The 22,355-nt window shown below is 36.0% G+C and overlaps 2 protein-coding genes across 2 annotated transcripts; both read left to right on the top strand.

Annotated features, from left to right (window-relative positions):
* The first annotated feature begins 1,258 nt into the window (after nucleotides 1-1,258).
* Nucleotides 1,259-2,754, top strand: LOC109000333. Its single transcript, XM_018977162.2, has one exon. It carries the CDS (start codon nucleotides 1,270-1,272, stop codon nucleotides 2,596-2,598), a length of 1,329 nt encoding a protein of 442 aa, XP_018832707.2. The 5' UTR covers nucleotides 1,259-1,269; the 3' UTR covers nucleotides 2,599-2,754.
* Nucleotides 2,755-5,445: 2,691 nt separating this feature from the next.
* Nucleotides 5,446-8,517, top strand: LOC118349897. The gene is made up of 3 exons (XM_035695844.1): nucleotides 5,446-6,157; nucleotides 6,577-7,769; nucleotides 8,257-8,517. The coding sequence occupies exons 1-3, from the start codon at nucleotides 5,446-5,448 to the stop codon at nucleotides 8,515-8,517; spliced, it is 2,166 nt and encodes a 721-aa protein (XP_035551737.1).
* Nucleotides 8,518-22,355: the final 13,838 nt, after the last annotated feature.

The following is a 22,355-nucleotide window of genomic DNA, read 5'->3' as shown; positions in this document are numbered from 1 at the left end:
AATGTTATATTTTCCATCTTTAATACTAAATCAATGCACTTCAAATATATATAAACTTAAATATATATTTATATATTACAAATTATGTATATATAAATATATACAAGTCAATTTTTTAGACTTGTTCACAAATTATGCACTTTAAAAATCACATAATTTTTAAATTCGAGTCATATTTAATTTAAATTTACAATTAACGTTCGAACGTTAGTAATTGACGTTCAAACATTGGCGCTAAAACATTTCACATTTGCACGTAAGTAGCCACAATATTCGAGCGTATATGTAACGTTCGAACGTAAATTTCTCATACGTTGGAACGTAAAAAAAATCTAATCTGTCTTTAGTGAAGCTTTCCAAAAACTGTCACAAAAAAGGACTTTTTAGTGACTATTTGGGGACTGTCACAATTTTCCAACCATCACTAAAAAGTAATTGTATTGTAGTGCGGGTCCCGGTCCGGGTATATCCGGGTTCCCTAGTGGGAACCTGGATGAACACCCCTAGCTTTTACATAAAGAGAATTATGCTTTTCAACATGGATTTTTTCTTGAAAAATATTTCATATAATATAGGCTTTTATTAAAAAAATTATGCTTTTAAATCTTAATGAAAAATGGACAAAAAAAAAACTTGGGTACAACTCGATACCCAGATTTTTTGAGTTTTTGAAACTTGGATTCACCTAGGGTATCGGCCCAGGTCATAACCCAAGTTAACTGGTCCGTGTTCTGGTCGGGTATATCCAAGTACTCAGTCTGGAACTCGGGGGAACAGTCATAGCTAATTAATGAGAATGCTCCAACAGATTTTATAATGAGTTATGCTATTAGCAAGTCTATTATACTTACAAAAAAACATTAGAATTAATGACAATGTATTTTATAGCCGCTGATGTGATATGTTTATGCGTTACCAATGTGTGTGATCATGTATTTATAGATAGATCAATTGATTGTGAGTGGCCTAAAATTAATTGTTTTAATCTCATTCTCTATAATATAGGCTGATGTGTCTGTCGATCTTCCGGAGTGCACGAAAAGGTTTGGTCGGTTTGTGTCAAGACCAGCTTGTAAAAGTTATTTTCAGTAATTAAAACGTAATAGCTAGACTTGTTTGTATAAGTCTCTTCCATTATTGAGCAAATCGGGTAGTTTCCACTTATTTTGTGTTCTAGATCAAGACACGGTCTTATCAACAAGAACATTCCTTTCAACCACTTACAGAAAAAGTATACATAAAAAGCTGTCCTCTAGAATGACTCTGTGCATGTATATATATATATATGTTATACCTTCAGATAGCCAGAGAAAACCGCAATTGCAACAAACCTCTAACAATACATGCATGACCTTCGATCAACCCTTGAATAAAGCCCCGTTGCCCAGATCTCCTCAATCCAAAACTTCACAAAATACAAAAAATCAGATTCATTTAAAAGTTATAATAGGGACAAATTATATATCACCGCCACTGCAGCTATCTGTTATTAGTGCAATCGTTGTTCTTCATTTTTTCTGTCATCCCATCACCATCGCGAGCACCACCATGGCTGTTTCTAAATTCCAAATGTTAGAGATTACTTTGGTGTCAGCGCAAGACTTGGAGCCGGAGTCCAAGTCCATGCACACGTACGCCGTTGCATGGCTCAACCCAGAGCGCAAATTACTTACCCGCGTCGACCAAGACGGGCATACACACCCTACCTGGAACGAGAAATTTTTGTTCCGTGTCGCCGACGAGTTTCTCGATTCGGACACCTCTGCCATCATGATCGAGATTTACGCCTCATCTTGGTTGCGTGACACACTGGTTGGTACCGTCCGTGTCCTCATTAGCAATCTTCTCCCTCCCTCATCTCGCACTGAAGGCAAAGCAACGATGAGACTGGTGGCGCTCCAAGTTCGTCGCCCATCAGGTCGCCCACAAGGGATTCTCAACGTCGGTGTCATGCTCCTTGACAACAGCTTTCGTAGCATGCCCCTATATAGAGCTCTCAGCAAATCAGCAGTTGGTTATTGGGATCTAATGAAATCCAAGACTCAAAAACAGAGAAGCTCGCAACGCCCCATGGATGTGAAAAACCAACGACGAACCAATCCCGTGATCAGATTCAAGCGCTCCAAGAGTGAAAGATCCTCTCTGGAGAGATACGCTGTGAAAACGAGCTCCATGCATGATGATTCAAAGCCTGCACCTCCGGAGAAGGGCATCGGGAATGCGCCGCACTCCAATGCGGGGCCATCTCTAAGGGTGATCGCGGCAGCAATGGCCAAAGGACTTCATCTGAACGCCAAGAACAATGACAACGAGAGCTCTATATTGGACGATTGGTCCGAAGAAAGCGGTGGCGAAAGGCTGAAGACGAAGATCGCAAGGTGGTGGATGGAGCTCCCCCCAATATCTGAATTTGAATATCAAGATCTCGAGTCAGAACGCACGCATACGGGGAACAGGCGTAAGCGCTCCAACGGTGTCGGGCTGCTTTCGTGCTTTGGTAATGGCTATGGATGCGAGTTTTCCTGTACATGTGGTGGAGGAACGAGAAAGAAAAGGATTGGTCATGATGACAAGATTCATTTGATTGGTGCATCATAAATTACCTTTGATGGATAATATTTGTGAGATTGATTGCAATACACAATTCAAATTTGGAGATCAAATTTGAGAACGTAAATCTACTCGCTATTGGTGGAGGATGAAACGGATCAAGGGCTTATCAAAGTCATGAATGCCTGCCTCCTCTTTTCCATTTTATTATCTGTTTTGGCATTTTACTCTTCTTTTTTTAAATTCTTTTTATTATCTATTTTACTCTCATCTTCCGAATATCTCATCATATAGTATCAAATAATCTGCCTACAAGTTGGACATAACAAATATTGTTCAATCAAAATTTTTTTTTTTTAATCAGAGGTGGCCTGGGGTTCGAAAATACTGATTCTCTCATTTGGAGATCAGACCTTATGTCCAATCATTTAATACAAAATAATGAAATTGTGGAAAGATGATAATAAAAGAGATTGTAGTTAGCATTATTACTTTTTTATTTATTTTTAATTGTGACTTCTAAAGAAAGTGAATCCATTATAATTTCTTCCCTTTTTTTTCTATTTATGTATGATATGTTTTCTCCCCCTCATAAATCTCATTAATTTTTTCTCCTACATTGAAACCAATTTCTAGAAAAGAAGCTCGAGTTATAACCAAAGTATCCACTCTTTTCTCTCTAAAAAGAGGTGGAGTGGTGAGTGGAACGTGAGAGGCAGTTATAACGGTAGGAAAGGAATTTGGAGGTGGTCCCAGCAGTGCGAGGAAGGTTGCTCTGGCTATCAACAGCCGTCAGGTGTCAGAGGAGGATGCAAACCACGACGGAAGGAGTGAAAATCACCCAGGTGAAGCCATTTCAGGAGAGACTCTAGCACCTGTTACGGAGGAATTGAAGATTTGGAAGAAAAATGGAAGGAGTTGCGACTGCTTGATGAGGAAATAAAAGAGATCGAGATTGATGATGATGATGTACCGGAGGGGCTGAGAAGGAAGGAACAAAGGTCTCTAATGGCGAAACTCTGTTCGGCAAGACTGATTAACAAGGAAATGCTGGAAACCACATTAGGAAAAATTTGGAGAATCAGTAAAGAGGCTGTGTTTACTGAGGTGAGTCCAAATGTTTTTGCTATTGTGTTTGATAATATTACTAACAAACAAAGAGTATGGTCGGGAAGACCATGGTTGTTTAACAACCAGCTGCTGGTCCTAAAAGAGTTTGAAGGGAACACTCCTCTCAAACAAATTCAGTTTCACTCAGAGAGCTTTTGAGTGAGATTTCAAAACATACCACTGTCATGCATGATAGAAAGGAGAGGAAAGCAAATAGGGGATACGGTTGGAAGGGTGGAGAATGTAGATGTGCAGGAAGATGGAAGTGGGTGGGGGAAGGTTTTGAGAGTTCAAATCCACATGGATATAACTCAGCCCTTGGCAAGAGGAAGAACACTCACAGTTAAGGGAAACAATGTCTGGGTTCCCTTTAGCTATGAGAAGATGCCAAGAATATGCTTCTCGTGTGGATGCATATACCATGGCATTTCTGGATGCAAGGGGGAGGAGAACTCGAGAGGAGAAGGGAACCAGTATGGCCAATGGATGAGGGCAGCACAATCTCAAAGAAACAGGCTATTTAACAATAGTTATAGGAGTAATGAGGAAGGAAGTAGATGGAGAAATGAAGAAGAAAACTTAGCTCAAGATGGAGTAAAAGGGAGGGAAACAGTAGAAGAGGGTAGGAGGGAAAGGGAAAGAAATGAGGAAGAGACAAGAGAGAGTGAAAAAAGCCTAGAGAGTGAAAATGGGATAAGTAAAATATCAAAGGAGGGAGGGGAGTTAGTGGGAGACAGCTTCTTAGAGGCAGGATGGATTAAACAAGTTGAACTCATGGATAAGGGAGACAAAAACTTGCAGGAAGTTGAAGTGCTATTCGAGTCCATGGTGGGGGAGGAAAACCATGAGAAAGAAGCAGAGGAAGAAGGCATCCTGGTGGTAAACAGGGAGGTAGACAAGAGGAGGGTATGGAAAAGGAGGGCTCAAGATAAACACAAACTAGAAGGAGCAGTTTCAATGAGAAGTTAGGCAAGAGAAGGAAAGGGTATGGGGTGGTTGATAAACCTACTGAAATGGCAGAGGCTATGATGCAGCCCCGCCAATTATCATGAAACTCTTGAGTTGGAACTGCCGAGGGTTGGGGAACCCTCGGACAGTTTAAGATCTCTACTCTATGGCAGAGAAGTCAAAACCCAATATAGTTTTCATCATGGAAACTAAGCTTAATAATAAGAAATGTGATAGAATAAGGAGAAGACTTAGGTGTGCTGGATGTTTTGGAGTGCATGCAATTGGAAAGGGGGGGGATTGGCTCTGTTGGGGAATGATGAAGTGCATTTGGAAATTGTAAACTATTCCCAAAGGCATATCAATGCATGGATAGGAGGGAAAGGGGAAACTCAATGGTTGTTAACCTGTTTCTATGGCCCACCTGAAACTGTGAAGAGGAAAGAGGCATGGAGTTTGCTTAAATCCATGAAACCCAGTGGCAATGAAGGCTGGTGCATTGTAGGGGACTTCAATGAGATTATAACTAATGATGAGAAGTGGGGAGGAAAAGCTAGACCTGAAAACCAAATGGAAATGTTTAGAGAATTAATGAGAGATGGAAACCTGTTTGATTTGGGATGGAGGGGTGACAAGTAAACTTGGAGCAACTCCCATACAAATGCAACCTTTACTAAAGAAAGACTAGATAAAGCCGTGGTGAACCCTCAATGGATGAACACTTACACTGAGACATGGGTGGAAGTGATGGTGGCTAGAACTTCTGATCATAAGCCACTATTAATCCATATTAATGTACAGAATCCTTCTAACAAGATGCAGGTAAGGTAGAGGAAAATGACTTTCAAATATGAGGCTTGTTTGGCCTTAGAAGAGGAATGTGAAGTGATATTAAAAGAGGCTTGGACTGGTTCCTCAAAGGTTACTGGATTACTGGATAATAGCAGGAAAGCTCTTCAAAGGTGGAATAAAAACAAGATGCAAAGGCAAGGGCAGGAAGTAGAGGAAAAAACCAAGATCTTACAGAATTTACAAGCTATGGAAAATGGGAGTAATGTAGAGGAAATCAGAAAGGTCACTAAAGAGCTGCACCTAACACTAGAGAAGGAGGATCTCTGGTGGAAGCAACGTGCAAAGAGGAACTGGTATAAGCATGGAGATAGAAATACTAAGTATTTCCATGCTTGTGCAAAGGAGAGAAGGAAAAGGAATTTTATTAATGAAGTGGAAGATGAAAACAACAGGAATTTTATTGGTTTTCAGAAGGTGGAAGAAACCTTTAGAAGGTTTTTTGGCAAGTTGTTTCAAACCACTAACCCAAGCCAGGATGAGATTGATAAATGCCTTGTGGGAATGAGTGAGAAGGTAACTATAGAAATGAATGAAAGGCTGTCAAGAAGGTTCACATCAGTAGAAGTGGAGGAAGCTGTGAAACAAATGGCCCCGTTAAAAGCCCCTGGCCCAGATGGTTTTGGACCATGTTTCTACCAAAACCATTGGGGTGTAGTTTCTGATGAAGTGTGTAGAGCTGCACTTGATATACTGAATGGTAACCCTATTGATCCTTGTCTCAATTTTACCTTTTTAGCTTTGATCCCTAAAACTATGAACCCCAAAAAAGTTACTGAATACAGACCTATAAGTCTATGCAATGTAATGTATAAAATAGTTTCAAAAGCCATCTCCAACAAATTCAAACATGTTTTATCTGAAGTTATTTCCCCCTCTCAAAGTGCATTCCTACCTGGTAGACTTATTAATGATAATGTCATGGTAGCCTACGAGTTATTGCATTCCATGAAGAATAGAAAGAAAGGGAAAGTAGGAAGTATGGCCATGAAATTAGATATTTTAAGGCCTTTGACCGTGTGGAGTAGGATTTTTTGGAAGCTGTTTTGACTAAATTTGGATTTTGCAAACAGTGGACAGATTTGGTGATGAAATGAGTTAAATCTGTTTCATACTCAGTTTTGATCAATGGGGTACCAGGCCATAAATTTTTGCCATCAAGAGGCTTGAGACAAGGTGACCATTTATCACCTTATTTATTCATTGTTTGCGCTGAGGGACTGAGCAGTTTGCTTGATCATTATGAGAAGAGTAAGCTAATAAGAGGGGTACAAGTGGCTCGAGGAGGAACTAGCATCAATCATTTGCTGTTTGCAAACGATTGTATCTTATTTGGAAGAGCTAATATTGGAGACTGGAGGAAAATCCAAGAAATTCTACTGGTTTATGAAAAGGCCTCTGGACAGTTCCTTAACAAAGGGAAAACTTCTGTTTTTTTCAGCAATAATCCTCGATTGACAGACAAGCAAGCTATCAAGAAAGATGGAAATTCATTTGTATGTGGCACTTATGAAAAATACCTTGGACTCCCTGCTATGGTAGGGAGATCAAAGTTCAACACCTTCAGAACCTTAAAGGAGAAGTTATGGCAGAAAGTTTCAAGTTGGAAAAACACTTTCTTGTCTCAAGCTGGAAAAGAAGTACTAATCAAGGTTGTCCTACAGTCTATCCCAACTTTCACCATGGGGGTTTTTAAACTCTCAATTAAATTGTGCAAGGAAATCAACATTATGCTATCAAAGTTTCGGTGGGGAAGTCAGCAAGAGGGGAGAGGGATGGTTTGGAGGAAATGGGAAAAAATGAGTATGCAGAAAGGTAAAGGGGGAATGGGGTTTAGGGACATGGAGAGCTTTAATGTCGCACTCCTTGCTAAACAAGGATGGAGGATACTCAAATATCCAATGTCCTTAGCAGCAGTGTTACTCAAAGAAAAGTACTTCAGATTTGAGAATTTTTTGGAGGCTAAGCTAGGTGCTCAACCCTCTCTGGTATGGAGGAGCATATGGTCTGCAAGGGACCTCTTGAGAGAAGGACTTAGGTGGAAAGTAGGAGATGGGAAGGATATTAATATATGGAGATCTAAATGGTTGACTAGACCCACTTCCTTTGCTGTACAGTCCCCAGTATCTCTACTGCAGAGGAATGCCAAAGTGATAGAACTGATTGACAGTCAGAAGGGAGAGTGGGATGAATCAATAATAAGAACCATATTCTCGGAGGAAGAAGCTGAACAGATTCTCTGTATGCCTTTGAGCAGAGGTAGAGCAAAGGACAAGATAATTTGGGGGCCAGCCAAGAAGGGTCTCTTCACAGTTAGAAGTGCATATTTCTTGCACTTGGAATTAAAAGAAAGAAGCAAATGAGAGAGTTCATCATAGAAGAAAGTAGGGGACATATGGAAGAACATTTGGGACCTTGAGGTACCAGGTGTGACAAAGCTTTGAAAAGATATGGGATTGCCCCAAGAATTCATTCATTGCCATGAGAGCAGCCTTGTAAGAATTTCAAGAGGTACAAGCTCAAGCTCATCAAAACTGGCAGAGTAAGGCACAACAATTACGGGAGAATTGGGAGAAACTAGAAAGGAGATTTGTTAAGGTAAATTGGGATGCCTCTTTGGATGTAAAAAGAAAGAGAATGGGGATTGGTATTATTATAAGAGATGAAGAAGGAGAGGCTTTGGTGGCTGAATGTGATATCAAAAATAATGTGGTAAATGCAGCTGTTGCAGAAAGTTTGGCCTTGAGGAAAGCAGCTGATTTGTGCTCAGATTTTAATATTCAAAAAGCTATTTTTTAGGGCGCTGCAAAGGAAGTAGTCGAGGCTGTACTGAGTGAGGAAGAAGCTGTTCTTGAATTTAGCCCTATCATTGATGATGTTAAGTTTCACTTCAGAAATAGGACACACTGGTTTATTCAATATGCTAGTAGAAAAAAGAACACTGTAGCCCATACTTTAGCAAAGAAAGCTTTAGAGATTAGAAAAGAATTAGTTTGGATAGAAGAGGTCCCGGAATTCATTGTGGGATGCCTTCTTGATGATACAAGTTGTAACACGTAATTTCAATAAAAAGTTTCTGGAGTTATTTTCAAAAAAAAGAAAAGAAGCTCGAGTTTTCTGTTGATTAAAGTTGTTTCCTGTTGACTTACTTTTTCAAGTACATTCAAATGCTAGAAAACTCTGAAAACCATTTCCAAAAATTGTTTTATAGTGAAACAGACGGACCTTTAATTGAAAACGTTTGTGAGAAAAAAAAAGATTTCCCATGTTTGGTGCGATAGAAATTGTGAGAATAATCATTATAAAACTAAATCATCTCATCTTATCTTATCTCATATAATCATTATAATTGTCTCAAACTCTCACATAAAATATAATAAATAATTCAACTTTTTTCAAATCTCAAAATAAAAATAATATTAAAAATTTAAATTATAACAATATTTTATTCAATTTTTAACAAAACATCTCATCTCATCTCATCTGAACTATATAACCAAACAATGCATGTTAGGTTCATCACTAGTAAAAGAAAAATATCAAGCATTTTGTCATTAAAAAACTTCCAACACCAAAATGTGTAAACTATTTTCCAAACTACTCTAGTATCCCCTTCTCCTTTGTCAAAGGCATTGTTTTGGATTAAAAAATACTCTTAATTTATTTCATCTCATATTATCTAATCATTACAACTTTTTCAAACGTTCAAACAAATTATAATAACCAATTTAACCTTTTCAAATTCTAAAACAAAAATTATATTAAAAAATTATATTCTAACAATATTTTATTTAACTTTTATTGAATCTCATCTCAACTCAACTCACTATCCAAACCTCTCCTAATCCCACAACAAGGCTTATTGATCCTTTTAAATGTAGAACCCAGCCACTCTCCACCGATGCCATTGCTTCACTTACACAACCCTCTATTAATTGCCCTTCCTTTTGCCTATAAGAACTATCATCTGTTGTGAAAAATGATGATAAACAAAGCAAAAACAAATATCACATGACACAAAATTAATGTTGTTCGGTAACATACCTATGTCCACAGAGATACAAAAGATTTTATTATACTCAAGAATTACAAAGTATACTATGGGATAAAATTTCACTTCTCAAAACCCTCATAACTACCTAACTATTCATTAAGTACATATTAATAATGTCACACGGTAGAAATTTTATTTTTCACCTTTTTGTGTTATTTGCTTGAGCAGAGTGTCGAGAGCACGGCCTCGAGCGAACTCTGTCCAACATTTGCTCAAACGAACTCTCTACCTAAGGTTTGCTTGAGCTACATGTCGTGTGAATATTGAGCTAGCTTTCTGCCTAACATTTCCTCTAATCACAAACAGTGCCAAAAAAAATTTCAGGAGCATTCTTAAATCATAACGGATCATTGTCAAGTTAGCTCATCAAATCGGACAGACATACCAACAAAGGCTTCACAAACCCAACACTTCTTTTCATGAGATCTTATTGCCACTCCAACTAATCATTGTCCTCAACATTAATCTTCTTCCATTTCGCTGGCTGCAAGACTGCAAATGCGAGGTTAAATCAAGTCCCAGTACCTCACCCAATATCAAGTACTCACCGGTCTTGCGGATTTTAAACCAAGATTGTTGTGGTCATCTTTATAATTTGAACTTTGGGTGAGGTGGTAGCTGGGGATCGTTATGGCTGGATTCTTTGGAGTTTTTCTAGTATTTTGACTTTTTGCTGAGGATTCAAGATTTGATGGTTAGCAGTCAAGTAATCATCACTAAAATAATCATTTAAATAAAAAATAAAAAATTCCTTCAAATGTTCTATACTCAAAAGCCACTACTACAAAAATTTTCTTATAAAATATATTAACCAAATATTAAGAAAAAAATTGTTAAATCTAAAAACTTATAAAAAAAAATCTTATTTCTTCATATATATATATCAGTTATTAATTTTAAAAATTAATAAAATTATAAATACATATAACACTACTTAAAAAATAAAAAATAAAAAGCCTTGCTGACGACTATCCTTGGGTAGCCCAAACAAGCTTTGACTGTTGTTTGGATTTCTTTTACGCGTTGAGAGAAAAGTGATGTTCGTGGACCAACACGTCATCACGAGAGCCTTTCTTTGAACAAATACCTGCTTTTTGTACAACTTCACGGGCAGAGCCTAGTTTCTCTTGTTATATATGGACCCCATTGAGGCTTAAACCAGGAATAATCTTGAAAAGATAAAAAATAAAAATCAGAATCTTAAAAAATATGCCAACTATTTCCATTTTCCTTTTCCTCCCAAATTGCTTTCTTAAAATTTTATGAACACTCCGAAATAGAAAATTGATTGATTTTTAAGTTTTATTTATTTTTACAGATAAAATAAAATAAATTAAGATAAAAGTTAAATAAAATATTATTAAAATATATTTTTTAATATCATTTTTATTTTAAAATTTAAAAACTCAAGGTCAATTCAAAACCATATGTATAATAGTTCAAAAAGCAAATTGTCAAGCATGTTGATGGCTTTTTCAAAACGATTAGACGGCAATGTACATTACGATTGTATATAAAATTATTTTTTGAGTGAAAATATAAACACAATCTTTTATATGATTTGTTTTAATTGAAGTGTATTTTTGTAAAAAAAATAAGTACTCTTAAAACTCTGTTTTGTAAAAATATCATTAATTTAAAACAAGAATTAAAAAAAAAATTATAAAATAGTTGTGTTTCCATCATTACTCAAATCAATTTGGCTTGGAACAAACCTTTTAATTTGGCATTCTGAAGTAAGGCTGAACAGCTTGTCTGTGCAGATGAAAGCATCACGATCATCAAGATCCACACAATTATTTATTAGAACTAACCTCGCACCTAATAATATTGGTTGTAGTGTAACACATGGGCGAATAATCTTGTTTTAGATTGGTAATATATATGGTACACGACAAGGAGGAAAGGGTAATCCAACCCAAAAGAATTTTCTAGTGAGCATCGTCAGCTGTGGATTACGAAGACGCCAATTTCAATTATTTTACAAATTTAAATGTGGGACCTTGCTTTTCCCTGTTCATTTACCACCAAACTTATTGACAAATGAGACCCATAACCAGTGTAATTTGATTGGGGTTTACCCATTAAATCATGTTATTCTCTCCCAAAATAAAAAGAATTTGATCATTTATCATCTAATGTGTCAATTGATTATATCTGCAATTTAAATTTGTAAATTGAGATGGTTATAACTTACAATTCATATCATTATCACATGCATGGATGAATGAAGCACAAAATCTGTGAACCGCAACATTCTTTTTCATTGTCATTCATTCGATCCATTTGTTTCGTATGTCCCTAAGGTGTTAATGATAAATATCTTTGCTTGCAACAGACTTGGCAAGCAAAGATGGCGATGGCGAGCAACCTACCTGGCAAGCAAAGATGGAGAGCAACCGACCGTGGCGAGCAAAACCTCAGATGCGAGAGTAATTATATGATGGAGCATCACGAGCAACAACATACGGATGGACAACCACTCCATGGTGGGCAATGTGACCAACATCTTCTCGAGCTCAACAAAGGTGTCTCGCCCGTACCGCACTAGACCAACGTCTCTGCTTCATGCCTAGCTCTCATATTGTGCCAAGCTAATTCGTAATAGGTGTACCTCACACGTCAAATGACACTGTGACTCTACCGGCCGCCATAGCTAGAGACAAAGCTAACCGACAACAGACCCAAACAGTCTGAGCAAAGCTGGTAGGGGTGCAATGCATACGAAGCACGAAAGCCAACAAGCATGGACACAGGAACAAAACGGTCCACTTCCATGGCTAATTATAACAAACAGGGAGACACGATTCACACAAGCAAAAATAAAAGTGCAAAAAAATAGTACTCAGGGTCAAACAACCCCCATTACGCAAAAATAACTCGGCAACAAACAACCTCAGTCAAGGAATAGTTGAACGCTACAACCAAATTACTTTGATTTGTCTCTTTCAAACTTGTTATTTTATTTTTACTAACGAATTTGATTTTTGAAAGATTTTCCCCACAAGACTCCTTAAGATTTCGTGAGAAACCTAGTGGCAGTACGCCCAGGGAATATACTTCTTTGGAGATCACTTGTGTGGCATAAAATACCGGCTGCTTAGCCCCTCTCAAGTATCGCGGGCATCAAGTGTCCTCATTGTGGCCAAAACATGGCTGCCAATAGGCATCGCCTGTGTCACTAGCCTTCACCACACTCGAGCGAGATGGCTTAGGTTTGCAAATCTCGAACTTGAGATTTGGATTATTTAATCTAACGTTTTTTATATACGATCGAGCTCTAGCTCCCACCACAACAAAGCGGTTGAGCTCAACTTTAACATCAATGTGGTCAAGCCATCCTCTCACTACACTCTTTTCGCCAGAGTTACATGGTCGAGACATCTTTTCACTAACTACACTCTCATCACCAGAGTTACATGGTCGTAGCATCCTCCTGTTACACTCTCATCGCCAGAGTTATACGGTCCAGCCATCCTCCTGCTACACTTACATTGCCAAAGTTACGCGATCTAGGCATCCTCCTGCTACACTCACATCGTCAATGTTATGCGGTCGAGGCATCCTCCTGTTACACTCACATCGACATAGTTACGCGGTCAAGGCATCCTCTCACTACACTCTCATCTCCAGACTTATGTAGTTGAAGTATCCTCCTGCTACACTTTCATTGCCAAAGCTACGTAGGCAAGCCATCCTCTCGCTACACCCACATCACCACAGCTACGCGGTCAAGGCATCCTCCCACTACACTCACATCACAAGAGTTACGCAGTCGAGGAATCCTCCCACTACACTCACATCGTCAGATTTACGCAGTCGAGGCATTCTCCCACTACACTCACATCACCCGAGTTATGCAGTCAAAGGCATTCTCCTGCTACACTCACATCACAAGAGTGTTGAGGCATCCTCTTTGCTACACTCACATCGCCAGAGTTACGTGATCAAGGTATCCTCCTGCCAAGTACAATCCGAGTGTCTCCACTCACTACAACTGTTGTCAGCAGGTTACCTTTAGGAATGAGCCTCTAAGCTCTACAACCTCTTCGGGTTTCCTTCGGGACCAAGTTGACGGGCTTAGCAACCGCCTAAGATGGATCCAAGGTGTCGACAGGCTCCCTAATCACTAAATTTTACATCAACATCCAAACAGAAACATTAAACGCCATAAAAAAAATTGCAGCATGGGGCAAAATCTACTGATGCCATTGAAAACCAAAAATGATCATCGAGCACGGAAATATATGCACACTTCACTAATGATAAACGGTCATATACAATCATCAGTATACTCAATTATCACGCAAACGTTGTTATAAACAAACTTCACAGAGGCCCATCCTTGAAGGCCCTTTCTACAAATTTCACAAATTCTTCTTAAGGACCACTCATGGATATCTCTATTGCATTGCATAACAAGTGACCGACTTTGGACCAGTTCGCATAATTGTTTTTTCTGCAGTTTTTTATAGGTTACCTCCATCACGGTTGACTTGAAGATTCTCAAAACTTTCTTGATGAACAAGTCGACCTTAAGAATTGTAGGCATCTGTTAGAGATAAAAGTGACTAGGTCCTACCCATTAAAAACCTATCACTAATAATAAGGAAAGAGATAAAGCTAAGAGATCAATCACAAGATCCTCAATCCCAGAGCCTCAATTCACCTAATGAACTATCAAAAGTCTCACAAAATGATCTCTCTTTCTCTCTCTGTTCTGGCTGCTCAAAATCACAATACAATGAAAAATAAAATGTATTTATATTATAGGTCGCAAAAAACCCTAATCACAAACATTTGATTGAGCAGCATGTCAAGCGAACAATCTACTTGGAGTTCATTCGAGTAGACTGTCAAGTGGATGTCGAGCGAACAATATATTTGGAGTTCGCTAAGCGGACTGTTGAGCCAAAGTTCACTTGAGCCATTGTCAAGCCAGGTCTCTAGAATGACATTTTTAAAAGAATCAAGCCACACTCAACAAAAACAATATATATTATGATAAATATTTGTTCTATTTAGTGGTATGCCCCTAAAAGTCATCATTTCTCCAAAATCACATATTTTTATCAATTCTTGAAGTCTAGATGCGCTTGAAGATACTAAAGGGTGATCATATACAGAGGACGCACTATGGATTTGGTTTTGGGGGAAGCACGATATCAATGAATGAAATGTGGAAATCAATGAGAACTAGAATTCAAAGGTCCCTTTCTATAGAAGATAAGAAGCTCTCGGAACATTTACAAGTCAAGACTTCCCTGTGGTGCCTAGGGCCTTTTCCTTTCTTTGAAACGCCCCTTAATTCCCTTCAATAAGTGTCATTTGGGGTTGAAGGGATCAGGAGCCTCAATTAGCTAAACTCTCTATCTCAAACCCTTTTTAGTTCTTAGTTTCCATTTTCTAGAATTCTTTCCAACCAAATATGCAACTTTCTTATCTTCACCACCTCCTACAAGGATTTTTACCATTGCAAATAATTTAAAGAGTATTTAGTGTAAAATATCAGTTATTCAAGTAATTTTACTTGTCAAAATAATGTGAAATGACTAAAATACCTCATAATTTACGCTAAATAGATACTATCATTTTAAGTAAAATAAAGATGATCCTCTTTCTCATGCGCTAGGTAGCTTTCCTCTCCACGACTTCCTCCCATATGGCTACCAATGCGCATGTATCTCACGAGTCGGCCTCATGGCCTACCGAGCAGCTCATGACTCCTCCAAATATGGCCGCACTTCAATTCTACAAATGAATTACCATCCTATTTTTACTTTTTATGTTTTTTTTTTGTTTATTTGTATTTTTGTTAAGTTATTTTGTGATATAATATATCAATATTTTTTGTACAACATAATCAAATGATCTTTTCATAGAAAGAGAGAGGTGCCACTTGCATGGATAAAGATGTAGCAAAAATAGGTATTCAAAGAGGTGCTAGGGGACAGATCAGAGTATGTCTGAGGTTTGGGCCATTCAGTCATACCAGAACCTAAACTAACCTCCAAATTGGTAAACAATCTAGTACAACAAGTTGAAATGTACAAAGAGAAGTCCGAGGAACTCACACGGGGGTTGCAAGCAGTTGTGGAGAATCAAAGGCTATATGGAAAATGCATGAAGATGCGGTTGGCATTGATGGAGTCTTAAAGAGAATCCGAAAGTGACCCATAGATTGTTAAGAAGAAGAAAGACATGCTTTCGTTTGTAAAGGTAAATATATATATAGTCATGGACATAGGTTACATTGGAAATGGTTGGAAAGATAGTTTGGAGCATAGCCTTCTTTTTGGTCGTTGTGGCGTGGAATGCTATTTTTTAACTCAATATATGCATGTATATTTTATTAATTGAGTGGACATGATAAGTTAGGAATATCATGTAATTATGTGGTTGACAATGGCCGATGTAGATCGATGTAAATGTCACTTTACTATAGTTGGTTCGTTTAGACAAGTGAGGCATGGCTATTAGGCTTGGAGTTTAGGTTAAGGCATATGCACATTTGTATGCAACTGCTCTTCAGACTATATATAGGGAAATTGCATAAAAACGTTTTTGTGTGTCGTTCATCAATGATGACTTTATATTGTAATGAAAATGTAATGAAATGGTGATGTGGAGTGGTTGTGAAGGCTATTGTGCTATTGGATGTGAGATGGCATTATTGTAAGAATATGATGTTCTTGTACACTACATGTTTGAAATTGATAGATGTTTGGATTGATTGATGAGTAAATAATCATGTAAGATGGGATTGTAAGAGGTCTACTCAATCCAATGGTACAAGAGGAATTGCAGTATATCTTTCTCTTTTATAAGTGCAATGCAATATATATAGTAGTTGTTGCAGTGACTTTAATTGCAATGTGAAATAATGTGTTTAGGTGTAGTAATGTTTGTAGAAATTTGAAATCATTTATATTAACTGCAACAACCGAGAACCTTTTGCATTTTGAAGCCAGAAATATTTGCAACGAGTTAACTATGGTTGCAATTAGCTAGAGCCGAGGCTATATTTGCAACGTTGGCGTTTCATTTTAAATATCTATTCCAATTGCCAAAAATTATATGCAACGCAAGGCTGTCATTGCTTAAATATATTTGCAACTATCATTCCCTTGCAAAAAAGACTATTTGTGAAGCTACCTTTTCGTTGCAAAAAATTATTTAACCACCCAAAATATTTGCAACACTGACTTTTCCTTGCAAAAAGGAAATTACAAATTTCTAAATATAAATTTGCAACAACATGATTTCGTTGCAAAAACATTTTTATCGTTGCAAATATACATTTGCAAGGAATTGTATTCATTGCAACTTAACTATTTAGAATGAATACAATTCGTTGCAACTATTGTACCATGGCCGATGCCTAACTAAATGTTAACTCAATGTGAAAAGCATTCTACATTTCTTTAGAAACTCCAAAAAATAAAAAAATAAAATAAAAAAACTCGCTTGCCTTAAGTGTTGATGATAATGTTCATAAACTTGGCATATCAATTGTTTCGAGATGCAACTGTTGTTCTTCAGGTGGGTATGAAGATTTGAATCATGTTTTGGTAGTAGGGGAGTTTGCGGAAGAGATGTGGTTGCAGGCTTCTCACTCTATTGGTATGAGCTCTATGTGTGGTAGTGGAAGTGAGGGTTCGTGTGGAAAGTTGGTTCCTTAAAGCCAAAAAAAATTCTCAAATCGGGTCTTTGGTTGGTATTCTTCCTTGCATTCTTATTTGGTGTCTTTGGAATAAGAGATGCAAAGCAAGGATGGAAAACATTGAGGAGTCAAGGAGGTCGACATGGGAAAAATTAAATTTTGGGTGGGGTTAGGGGAAAAGCTAAAGGGAGGTATTGGGTTGCAAGCTACAAATGAGGCAATTTTATCAGCTTTCCATTTGCCGAATAAATTGGTTCAACGTAAAACGCCTAAACTGGTAAGATGGACCTCCTCTAGCAGGTCGTTTTAAACTCAATGTTGATGGAAGCTCTCTCAAAAACTTGGTATGATGGGGGCTGGGGGAGTCATTCGAAATTCTTCGAGCCAAATGCAGGTGGCCTTCGCAGTTCATCTAGGTACAGGAAGTAATAATAAGGGTGAACTGATGGCTCTTCTTCATGGTTTGCATCTTACTCATTCTCTAGATATTTATCACATTGACATAGAAATGGATTCTTTATTTGTTGTAAATTGGTTGAGAAAAAAAAGATGTACAATTTGGTATCTCGAAGATTTTTGGGAAGAGATACAAACACTATTGGGGAACTTGGAGGTGGAAGTCAAGCATATTTATCATAAAGGAAATTCATCGGCAAATTACCTTGCTAAGCTAGGGGCGGAGGGGTGCACGTCTACCTAGAATAATGTTGATGATTGTCCAAGATTTCTTAAAGGGTCTTTGAGACTAGAAAAATTGGGTTTGCCTAATGTTCGTCTTTAATAATTTTGCTTGTATAGGCCTTCTTATTTGGTTTTGGTTTATTGGTTTGTTTTGGTTTGATATTTGGGATGTTTTCTTATTGATTATTTGTAAATCCCAAATGCTCAGATTGTTACCACGATTTTCCTCCGCCACAAGTGAAGGTTTTTTTAATAAAATTGAGAATGAGTCACTCATAGACATGTAACCTTCGTCTCTTCTAAAAAAAAAAAGTAAGGAACTAATTAGGACCTAGAAGGCCAAAGAAAGTCTAGTTATTACTAATAATAAACAATGTCCTCTTTTATGGGGATGCCTTTTAACAACTAAAAGAGACCTTGAACTAGTAAGAAGCAGCCCACCAAGATTTCTACTCACAAGTTGAGAGATTCCATTCATAAAGTATTCACTAAAGAGAATGGGAGTGAGCACTTTAATGAGATGGAAAAATGCTTAGGGTACCTATGCATATTGGACCAATAGTTTTATTTATTTATTACTTTTAATATAAAAAATGAGAAAAAAAAAAAAAACACTATCGGTCTGATGTATCGGTACACGTAGCACCTCTTGATGAGATTATGGATGATGCCGTACTAATTGCAACTCTTGGAACTAAGAACTCTGAGTATCAACTACTACATTGGTGTTCCACAAAATAGTTATCACTATTGTAAATTGAAGAATTCATGTGATAAATCGGACTGTAACCCGTAAGTGCCTCTTTGGGAGATTTGAGGTGCTTCATTCTCCTTTACCTTGGGGAAAATGAGAAGACTCCCCCTACCTTAAGTAGATAATCAACTTACATATTTACAATTACTTATACTTGTCATAGCATGCACACACAAACGTGGAAATGGATTATTATAAATATTAAGTACAAAAAATAACTTATTGAAAGAGTGTTAAATGTACAAAAAATAACTTGTACGAGTTTTTTTTTTGGAGTTTTGAAGAAATGTAGAATGCTTTTACTTTGAGTAAAATTTAGTTTAGATTCGAAACTCACCTCAACTCATTTCATATCATCATTATAATTTTTTCAAATTTTCATACAAAATATAATAAATAATTTAACTTTTTAAAATCTCAAAATAATAATAATATTAAAAATAATATTCTAACAATATTTTATTTAATTAATCTAAAATCATTTCAATTTATCTCAACTTATATTTAAATCCAAAAGGAGACTTATTCATTTTATAATGGGTAAGCTTAAGAATATATTGGTCATAACCAAATAAAATCATATTCCCAACCGAAAATAAAATTATTTTCTACAAGTATTTTTGCAAGAAAAGTCAATAATTCCGACCACACAATGTGGTTTTGGGTAATACTACTTTTTATGGCCAAGTACTTTTGGCGACTACGGCACGAGAGATTCTCATCGGAAATACTCTTTTTCCATATTTTGGTTTTTTTGTCCACCAAAAACAGTCGTGGAAAAAAAGATATTTGTCGTAGTGACTTTTTCATGAGTTGCATCGGTGAGGGGAATAAATATATTAATAGGTTAATTATGAGAACCCTATTTAAAATTGTGACTATTAAAAGTGATTTTCTTTCACAAAATAAAAGTAAATATTTCTTTATCTAAAAGTTGTTCCAATATATATCATAAACAATAAAGTGATCTCAAGTACTACTCTAAATGAATTCTATCTAAAGCACACTCTCTGCACCCATTTTATTAAAAAAATTATACTTAAAAGTATCCTAAAACCAAATTATTTTAGCTTCTATAAAAATCCTTCGGTTTTGTCATTAATCAATATTGTTTGCTATTTACCCGGTTTAGCTTCATTATGAGTGACAATTGAGTTTGAGTTTTTCTATCCCTTTTTTTTAACGTGTAATTTATTGTTGAATAATTCTTCTTATCAGTTATTATTTACTACCTCATACTTTATGAAAAAAAACTGTCAGGTATGAAGGTGAATAGTGGCTGATGCATAGTAAAACCTTTTATTTTTTTATACTTTATTTATTTATTTATTCTTTCTTTTCATTTGAAAAATATAAGAGTCAAAGAAGATTGAAGAGTATGAGAGAGAAAGGCAAAAGAAGAAAGAAATTAAAAAGAAAAACAAGAAAAAAAGATGGAAAGAGGCAAGTGGAAAAAAAATACTTCAACCCTAAAAATCTAATGGGTTGGAATTATTTGCTTTAAAAAAAAAAGGATAGATATTTTATGAATTTCTTAAATTATGAATAATACACAAGATTGTTGAGGATGAGGAAGAGACAAAAGAAAAAAAAATGCAAGTGAAAAAAACAATTCAACCATAAATGCTTAATTAAATTGGAATTATTGCTTGTTTGAGAAAAAAAATGTTTATTGAATTTCTTAAATTGGATAATATCCAGTCAATCCTTTTTTGTTTATTTTAATTAAAAAATTTTATAGGATATTTTAATTAGACTTTGCGTCCACTTTAATAAAATCTTTTCTTTATTACTATTTAGGGCTTAGAGTGTGAAAGAAAAATAAATAAAATTTCTTATAATATTTATTTTTGTTCATATTAATTTCTCTACTCATGCCTTGCATAATTATGTATATATTCTCACTTTTAAACTTTAAATTTTAGTTCAATTTTTTTTTTTTTTTTTTGTCGATTTTAGGCTTCATTGTCATCATTTAAATTTTATTTCAAATTTGAAGAAAATAAAGACTCAAATTTTAGCAGCCTATCATCTAATGACTCTCTCGGATTTAAATGAAGATTGTTTCTAATATAAGAGTTGGTCATCAAAGCTGTTTTGAGGATAAAGATCAAGTTAATTTTTGTAGAGCAGAAGAAATTGGAACCAGTCAAATGGCATATTTTTTAATTGGATAATTATACAATTTTGAATCTGAGAGAGAGCATATTTCCATGAGAAGCAGATGAAAACTAAATAGAAGAAGAGTATCAAGAGAGGCACCTACGGAACTTAAGAAAAAAAAAAAAAAAAAAGAGGGGCTTTTGAAGAATTGGAAGGAAAGGGCACGAAGAAGCTGCAACTGAGAGGCTGGGGAGTATTTTTTAGTGTTTATTTTCTTCTATTTCTCTCAAAAAATTTATGGTAAATTTGTTTATGTTAAATTTAATTTTTAGCATGAACTAAATTTCTTTATTCTAGGAAAACGATGTAATCTAGTTTCGAACTATACTTGCTTTTCTATGCTAATTTGAAGTAATTCTCTTCTACGTTTGTCTGATTTATTCTGAATTTATTACTTCTAATTGATTGGTCATTAATTAGATGATTTTGATCTTGTGATTTTCTATCGAAAGAGGGAATTATATGATAGATCTTAGATATTTCAGCTTAGATAAATATAGAAATCAAAAGACTTGTATGAACCTATGTAGTATTAAAGTCATTGGTCTTAATATTTCTTGTTTTATTAATTTGCATACTCTTGTGTAAAATGATGAATAAAAATATTTTCAATTAACTATCAAAAGAGGCTTTTGGATGAGTTTGAAGATTTGCTAACAAGGAGAGAGAATTAAATTTAATTAGTTAGATGAGTAAAGCATAGTGAGGGATTAGGTAAAATTGATTTCCTAGAAGTTTTCTTTCTAATCAATATGATCTTCGAACAACTTTATTTTCCTTTGAATTGATTTTTTTTAATTGCAATTGCAAAAATCTTTGTGACTTTTCTAAATAAAGTCGAGATTAGTATAATTTTAGTATTTGTCAAAAGCAAGTTAGCAATTCTTGAGTACGATACTTTTCTCATCACTTTATTATAAAATTATGATACTGTACACTTGCAGTTTTGCACCGATCAGGTTTTTAGCGCCGTTGCCGAGAATTGATTTTTTCTTATTTTTGTCAATATTAATATCAAGCAATTTTGGTTTTAATTTAGAATTTCTTTTATTATTATTTTTGTTTTTTTTTCTTGTTCTACAAGTATGTTTTTTACGTTGGATACGTCGTGCTAGATATCGTGACATTACTCCCTTTGATTCGAATATTGAAAGAACTCTTAGATCACAAAGAAAAAAGAAAGTACTATCCATGGCTGATGGACAACAAAATGCCCAACCACGCACCTTGAAAGATTATGTATAGCTAGTTGTGAATGACAACTAGTCGGGTATAAGACGTTAAACCATTAATGCCAACAATTTTGAGCTCAAACCAACCTTAATCTGCATGGTGCAATAAGCCCAACTTAGCGGATCGCTACTAGATGATCCCAATATTCATTTGGCGATTTTTTGAAGATTTTTGAAACTATAAAGATTAACGGTGTTACTGAAGACACCATTAGACTGAGATTGTTTCCTTTTTCTATGAGGGACAAGGCAAGAGGTTGGCTACAATATCTACAACCGGGAAGTATTACTAGCTGGCAGGATATGACTAAAAAGTTTCTTACTAAATTCTTTCAACATGCAAAAACAACC

The sequence above is a fragment of the Juglans regia genome, chromosome 11 (assembly GCF_001411555.2).
Source record: "Juglans regia cultivar Chandler chromosome 11, Walnut 2.0, whole genome shotgun sequence".
NCBI classification, from domain to species: Eukaryota; Viridiplantae; Streptophyta; class Magnoliopsida; order Fagales; family Juglandaceae; genus Juglans; species Juglans regia.
Note: the sequence above shows the minus strand (reverse complement) of the source record. Positions and strands in the feature narration are given on the sequence as shown.

Coding starts and splice junctions, on each gene's coding strand:
- LOC109000333 (XM_018977162.2), top strand. CDS start 1,270: ATGTATATATATATATATGTTATACCTTCAGATAGCCAGAGAAAACCG.
- LOC118349897 (XM_035695844.1), top strand. CDS start 5,446: ATGACTTTCAAATATGAGGCTTGTTTGGCCTTAGAAGAGGAATGTGAA. Junction 6,158..6,576: donor TGCACTTGATATACTGAATG/GTAACCCTATTG, acceptor TTTCATACTCAG/TTTTGATCAATGGGGTACCA. Junction 7,770..8,256: donor CCAAGAAGGGTCTCTTCACA/GTTAGAAGTGCA, acceptor GCTATTTTTTAG/GGCGCTGCAAAGGAAGTAGT.